Source organism: Hordeum vulgare, chromosome 2H (genome assembly GCF_904849725.1).
Source record: "Hordeum vulgare subsp. vulgare chromosome 2H, MorexV3_pseudomolecules_assembly, whole genome shotgun sequence".
NCBI classification, from domain to species: Eukaryota; Viridiplantae; Streptophyta; class Magnoliopsida; order Poales; family Poaceae; genus Hordeum; species Hordeum vulgare.
Genome location: NC_058519.1, coordinates 14,062,819 through 14,070,807, shown reverse-complemented (window position 1 = coordinate 14,070,807; position 7,989 = coordinate 14,062,819). Strand labels below are relative to the sequence as shown.

Genomic DNA, 7,989 nt, shown 5'->3' with positions numbered 1-7,989 from the left:
GAAAAGGAAACAGAAAACACAGAAAAAGAAAAGGAAAACCAAGAAAGAGAAGAAAGGAAAAATTCTCGCTTCAAGCCCAACTGTCTTGGCCTTCTTGCAAGGAAATCCGAGCCCTGAGCCCTGATACTGTGAGGGCAAACAAACATGAGCATCAATAACCCTCCTCAAAAAACATGAGTATCAATAACTACAATGGCCAAACAGTCCATAGAACCTGAAATGGACTACAATGGAACCTACAATGGCCAATATTATTCAGTTAAAGCAGCAAGACTACAAAGAAGAGAACAATAAATATTTCCCATGTAGCTTATGAACATTGTCTTCCCAAGGTTGAGCGGTTGTCTCCACGGGAATGGGGAGAAACTGCGCATACCACATAACTACTTTGGCGCACTATTCATATAGCCTTTAATGCGATCCCAACTACATGCATCAATTCGATATTTACAACGTGGCTCAATGGAATGGACGTTAAAATATCTAAACTTATTAGAATTGGGATATGTGCTTTATTTTGGGCTATATGGAATATCAGGAATGACATAATCTTTAATGGTAAGAAACTCAACAATTTTTTGCAGGTCATATTCAGAGCAACCTCCTGGATCCGTACGTGGTCATTACTCAGTCATGCAGACAACATGGAGTTTTTGGATACTGGGTGCAACCGATGGGAAATGGCCACACGGGTTATCTTCAACAGGTTTGGGTGGCGTGCTAGTAATAGACTAGGTGTACATGCATCGTAGTCCGATATTGGTTATGCCAGATGTGGCAAGTTCTTAAGAGTTTCAGTATTTTTAGATCCATTTAATTTCCGAGTTACAGACTTATCTACAACTATGATGTTACTTTGGATTTTTAATAATATGGATGCATGCTTCGATTGATGCAGAGGCCGGGGGCTCGTTTCCTCCTTTAAAAAAAATACCACATAACTGCCAGAATGGAACCTGAAATTCATCAACCAGACACGTATTTCTGTTGCTCTCCACACAAAGGCTCACAGAACCTACAAATGTGGTTATTTTTGGCACTTATCTGAAAGCACACTACAATAATGCTTAAAAAAATTGGTTATTACCAAGGCGTGCTGAGTACAAGAAAACATGAAGTATTATAGCTAGCCCTTTGCAATTCTAAGCTACCGTGGATGGGGTGTTTCCTATAGAGCACAGGCTCGAGGTGATGTATGAATGGACAAGGAGATAAAACAATAGCTATAACATGAGTATCAATAACCCTCCTCAAAAAACATGAGTATCAATAACTACAATGGCCAAACAGTCCATAGAACCTGAAATGGACTACAATGGAACCTACAATGGCCAACATTATTCAGTTAAAGCAGCAAGACTACAAAGAAGAGAACAATAAATATTTCCCATGTAGTTTATGAACATTGTCTTCCCAAGGTTGAGCGGTCGACTCCAGGAGAGTGGGGGGAAACTGCGCATACCACATAACTGCCAGAATGGAACCTGAAATTCATCGACCGGACACGTATTTCTGTTGCTCTCCAGACAAAGGCTCACAGAAACTACAAATGTGGTTATTTTTGGCACTTATCTGAAAGCACATTACAATAATGCTTAAAAAAATTGGTTATTACCAAGGCGTGCTGAGTACAAGAAAACATGAAGTATTATAGCCTTTTGCAATGCCAAGCTGACGTGGATGGGGCGTTTCCGATGGAGCACAGGCTCAAGGCGATGTAGGAATGGACAAGGAGATGAAACAACAGCTATAACAACAAGAAACAACAAGAAACAACAAGAAACAAGCCCGCCACTAGTTGGCTTCTGCTTCTGCTAATAACAATCTAGCAGTAAAATATATGATAGTAAACGAATAGTCTTGGACGTTCTTGGTCCTGATCATTGTTATATTCTAGCCTTGGGAAAGTTCCACGCAATTTTCTGAACTGGGATTAAGTTAAAATATCCGTATCTGGACCACAACTCGATGTCTCAAGCCCAATTGGAGCACACCGTCCAAATTTTGTAGGTTTTCAGATCTAGTACATACAAAAATGAAGTGGTATAGAAGTTTAAGCCCTCCAAGAATTAATAACTTAACATATGTGCACAGGCCAGATGCTGAATAGGTTAACACATAGCCGAGTCACATGGGAAGTTGGGAACAAGAACAATGATCACAATGAAATTAAAAACAGAGATACTAATGCATTGCTTAACAATATACAATCCAGAGGGTTACAAATCATGATATAGCACGGACACCGAAAAGATCAAATTTTACTAACTAACTAGGGATCGACTGGACTGGGTAGAACTATTACCAAACAGAGGCTAAATACAGTTACCCGAAACAAGGTGCTGAAATGAGACTCACGATTCTTTCTAAAAGTAAGTGCAAAAGGTTCCAGTTTCAGTCTTAGTGTTGTCCAACAAACAAAAAGTCATTATACGATGATAATATTAGTCTTTTACTTAGAAACACCTTCAGGTAAATTATGTTACACAAACTGACAAAGGAAAATGGCAAAAACAAAGTTGAAGAGACGTTTACTAACGTTTCACTAGAATATGGGCTAACAAAACAAGACGATGCAACTCGGGGAAGTTTCTAAGGAAAGCATTAGTTTTATACTCACGATTCTCTCTTGGCTGCATTCAGATGCCAACTCTCTTCAAATCAACATTCGTTTTCCTTTATGCGGCCACTTGAAACCAGTATTTGACAACTCCTTCGAGTTGCAGCATCTGAGCTGCAATGGCTGCTTCAGCAGTAGGAGGATGGGTAGCCTCAGCTTTCATCGCCAAGCTAGTTGAGAAAGCGTGCTCCTATGCTGGAGACCAGTATGAATACCAACGGAAAGATACAAAGGAGAAACTGAGAATCCTAGAGAGGAATCTATCATCGATCCAAACAGTGATACATGTAGCTGAGAGAGTGCAGGCAAAGAACACAGCCATGGGAAGTTGGCTAGGGAGAATCAAAGATGCTGCCTGTCAAGCTGAGGATGTTCTCGATTTGTTTGACTATCGCGTTCAACAAGCACAAGTTGAAGACAATGGCATGATTAACAAAGTTGCTTCAGCTGCAGCTGGCTCATCTTCTTCACCCGCAAGCACCATCACCACTGCCTCTACCACCACTAGCAGTAGCAGCAGCTCAACAGTAAATCAGTCGGTTCGTCTTCTCAAACGCTTCCTTTTATCTGATGAAGATATAGATGAGTTAATATCTGTAGTCGATAAGTTTGTTGAGATTGATAGTGAGTTGCAAAGATTTCTGGAGTTTGTGAACATAGAGGACAGCAAACCAGAACAAGTAGTTCAGTGGCGCACAACAACCTCTATGCCAGGCTCAGGGAATTTCTTCGGTCGGGTTAATGAAGAAAACCATCTGAAGAAATTACTTGTTCAGATCAATGAACAATCCAGCCAGCCATATGATGTTATATCAGTTGTTGGTATTGGTGGTGTTGGTAAGACTGCTTTAGTACAGAGATTGTATAACCACCGTTATGTCAAACATCACTTTGATCTCACAGTATGGCTCCATGTCTCAGATAAATTTGATGTTGGGCGTCTAACAAAAGAGATGGCACAGTCAAATCTCAGCATATTTGCTGACTTGAACAGCATCAGTAGTTTAGATCAAGCTCAGAGCATACTTCGGGATACGCTGAATGGGAAAAGGGCTTTGATAGTCCTTGATGATGTATGGAACGTATTGAGGAGCCAATTGGAGAACCTGTTCAAACCCCTGCAGTTTGTTAGTAATGGCAGCAAAGTAATAGTTACGACTCGAAGCAAAAATGTTGCGAATATGAATGCACCAACAGAGATCATGCACTTACATGGCTTAGAAGATGAAGATTACTGGGGTTTCTTTTCACAATGTGCATTCGGTGATGCAAATCCTTCAGATTTTTCGCAACTGAAAAAAATTGGCCGAGAAGTGGTGAGCAAGTTGGCAGGATCACCTTTAGCAGCAAAGACAATTGGGGGTTCATTGAAAGCAGAGCTAGAAGAAAAACATTGGAGTGCTATCTGTGGAAGGAAATTGTGGCAAATAGAGCAAAAGGAGGATGATATCATATCAGTATTGCGACTGAGTTATGAGCATCTTCCTGACCATTTGAAGCAATGCTTTGTTTACTTTGCATTGTTTCCTAAGAAATGCCACCTTCGAGGAGATGAGCTAATACAGATGTGGAGAGCTCATGGTTTCCTTAACACACAAGCACCAGATGAAATTGCATATCGTTATATCAACGACCTGTTGCAGCTTTCATTCATTGAGAAGGTACCCAACCAAGAGGACCATTATGTAGTTCACGACTTGCTGCATGATGTTGCAGAGTCGGTCTCCAATGGAGAACACTTCAGAATAGAAGATGACTTCAATGTATGTATTCCAAGAAATGTTCGCCACTTATATGTCAATGCAAGCAATATCTTGTGCATGAGTTCGGAAGAATTGAAAGAATCAAAAAAGAATCTGAGAAGCTTAATAATAAGCAACGCACAAGAAGGTTTTCCCTGCAAAAGGATCGCCTCGTCAAACTTCAACCATATTCTTGATCAGACACTCCAAGATCTAAGAAGCTTAAGGGTCCTCGTATTGCACAATCCTGATGGTATTCTCCCAGACAAAATCGATCATTTGAAACATCTTAGGTATCTAAATATTCATGAAAGTATGAGCTTTACCAGTGTCCCCAAGTCATTATTCAAGCTCTACCATTTACATGGATTGAGTCTGCAAACTCATCAAGACTGGATCATGGAAAAGGCACTCCAAGAGGGCTTAACTAGGTTGACCCAGTTAAGATACTTGAAGGCTCCGAATAAAATAATTTCAGGCATAGAATCAATTGGCAGGTTAAGATCCCTCCCGGAATTAGAGGAGTACAATGTGGACAGTAACATGAAGCGCAACATATGCCAACTGGGAGAGTTGAATGAACTTCGAGGGAAGCTAACCATAACAAATCTTCAGAATGTAAGATGCAGGGAAGAAGCACATGAGGCAAAATTATTTGATAAGAAGAACCTGAACAAGCTAACACTCCGCTGGAATCATCTCAAACAAAGCATCACCAACAGTGACCATGATGGAGTGTTTGAAGGATTACGACCAAACCGCAACTTGAGAGAACTTTGTGTCATACGTTACATGGGAATCAAGTCTCCTGTTTGGCTATCCTCTGAATTCTTATCCAACATTCACTACATTGAACTGCTCTCCTGCCATCACTGGGAGACCCTTCCACCTTTGGGGAGCTTACCCTTCCTGAGGATTTTAAAGATAATGCATCTGAAGAAACTGGAAAATATTGATTCTGGATTCTATGGCGGTGCTGCAGAGGCATTCCCATCACTAGAAGAGCTTCTATTTGAAGGCATGACTCAGTGGAAAGGATGGTCAGGCGTTGAGAACAACCAGCATGCATTTTCTCGCTTGCGTGACATCCGTATCAAGAAATGCAATGAGTTAGTGGGACCTTTGCCGCTCCCACCATCATTCAACGCAATCAAAATTTCAGTATGTGACTCAACCTCTGAGAAGCTAAACAGTCGTGAACCTGAAGATAGAGCTGATGGCAACATGTCCCTCGGTGTTCAGCTCTCCCTGGACCGCTTGGGATTTCTCTTTAGCTATCTGCAAACAAGCAGCCTAGCCACCGTTCATATGCTGGATATCTCATCCGACTACTTGGAAGCTTTTAACACTGATCAGGAGGAATGGCTGCAACAACTCACCTCAGTGAAGGAAATTCGCTTGACTGGCTGCCTAAAATTGACATCACTGCCATCCAACATGATTCATCTCACATCCCTCGAGTCTCTGTGCATGGAGGAATGTCCAAAACTTGAGTCGCTTCCGCAGATAGGCTTACCTCTTTCCCTGAAGAAACTCAGTGTCATAAGATGCAGCAAAACATTTAGTCAGCTCTGCTCTGAGATCAACTTAAGCAGCACCAACACGATACAGCAGGTTATCGTGAGGGAACCCATTGTTGGCAATGCAATAAAAAGAAGAAGGACATCATCACAATAGAAAAACTGTAAGCATGCCGAACATGTTCTCTTTCTTTTTCATCAATATGAATTGAAGAAACATATAATTCAACCTTATCCAATCAATTAACAAGATAAATGGAAATAAAAAATAATTAACTATGTGGCTTGCTATTCTAGAAGGTCAACGTCAAACAAGATATTCATGCTTTTTTCAATGCTTCGGTTTCTTTGCAGCTCGGAAGTGCAGAAGGTTCCTCTTCTAGAGGATAAATGGCTGAACAAGTGCCCGGTTCAGCAGCCTGCTCCAACTCTCTTATCCATTGTGATGACTGAATCAAGAACAGGCGCATTGTTCAGGAGGCTCACCCTAATTTGCGGCTCTACTGGACATAATCAGAACTGTAGTGGCTGTTATAAATCAGTAATTTGCGGCTCTATTGTTCTGGAGGATGATTTGAGGGGTGCAGTAGATCGTTGTTCCAGGAAGATATAGCTATTTTGCTTGGGTCTTACTTAGGCAGAAGGTTAATAATCAGGCTTCTTGTTATTTTGTTAATAACTTAATATGCTGTTCTTGCTCACAGCGCCTAAAGACTTTTTTGTGATTCTTTGCTCCTACTAAACAAAATTAGACGCTTGGGCTTATGCATATTATGGTAAAAAAAAACAAGTAGAATTTTGCAATCCCACATGAACATTAGTTAAGTAACACTCCAATTTACAATACCTTACTATTCTAAGCATTATTTTGTATACGAGAAATAAAGATATGATAGGCGAATGGCATCCTTATCTTATTTTCAGAAATCAAATTAGATGGTCAAAAAAGAAACTCGGCATGCTACCTGTATAATTACATCCCCACGCACTCATCTAATGGGGAACCACTCCCAGTATTGACCATAATCTGATGATTTGACATGGCACATTCATTCGCCCCACCCAGAGCGAATGACACAACAAGTGTCTTGGCATATTTCAGAACAGTGTTGAAGCAATCATTCAAATAATCTGTAGTTGGGCATGGCTACAAGCCTATGACAAGCTGCTGCACTGTCACAATAATTCAGAGATTACCGTAGACTCTGTTTACCATTATTATCTCACGCAAAACTGAGCTAGGGTTCTACAATTTTGTCCAGCTGAGCAACAAACTGTGGTGGCAGTAAGCACTACTCGTCCCATCACAGAAGACAAATTATGTGTGGGCTCCAAATCTTGAGTCCACAGACTGCACTGTCACTGTATCGCAGCCCCTGAATCCAGATCCGAATCAATTCCCCAGGCACTATTATAATTTGGAAAGCGCGGGCGCAGTTAAAAAGGAAGGATTCAGCTCGCCCGGGAACCAGAACGGGGGCAGAAAACATGAGCTCAGTTAGTCGTAGGGAACCATGGTTGCACTCAAGCGAGGATAAATCGGTGGCAACCAACAGCATTTCATCACTGGATTACAGGACGAGGAGACCTGAGACCGACGATGTAGACGGGACACTTACATTGATGAGAGTGGCGCCCTAAGATGCCGGCGTCCCCCGCCGGCACCGGAGACCACGTCGGCGACGGCGAAGGACGGATGGTCGGACAATTGTAAACTGGAACAAAGGGGAATGAAAGAGGGGCTTTCTCCGGGCCGGTGTAAGTCTCACCGAGATACTGGCCCATTTGCCCATTGGGCCTTCCAAACGCTGGGTCTCGGAATCTCCATATTTTGTTGGATTTTTCCTCCAAAAAAGAAAGTGAATACCGTATTTTTTTTATGGAAAAGTGGTTAGATTTTGGTTTAGTGATTTGAAATCCTGTGCTTGCGACTTTACCTTTATACCGTAATAATGTTTTGTAAATTTCAACTAAAATTAACGGGCGACTTTATCTTTAGCCCAAATATTAAGCAACTTTGTGCACTTTGATGGACCTTCCTTTGTGTTGGGCATGAGCTCTACGGACGGGATAGCGTGAAGAGGCATTTCTAATTTCATACTGCAGG

General features: G+C 41.5%; 1 protein-coding gene across 1 annotated transcript; it reads left to right on the top strand.

Moving 5' to 3' along the window:
- The first annotated feature begins 1,125 nt into the window (after positions 1–1,125).
- On the top strand, positions 1,126–7,495 carry LOC123424466 (putative disease resistance protein RGA1). Its single transcript, XM_045108085.1, has one exon. It carries the CDS (start codon positions 2,740–2,742, stop codon positions 6,037–6,039), a length of 3,300 nt encoding a protein of 1,099 aa, XP_044964020.1. The 5' UTR covers positions 1,126–2,739; the 3' UTR covers positions 6,040–7,495.
- The last annotated feature ends 494 nt before the right edge of the window (positions 7,496–7,989 follow it).

Bases quoted from the DNA above. Each gene is read 5' to 3' on its own strand.
- LOC123424466 (XM_045108085.1), top strand. From the start codon at position 2,740: ATGGCTGCTTCAGCAGTAGGAGGATGGGTAGCCTCAGCTTTCATCGCC.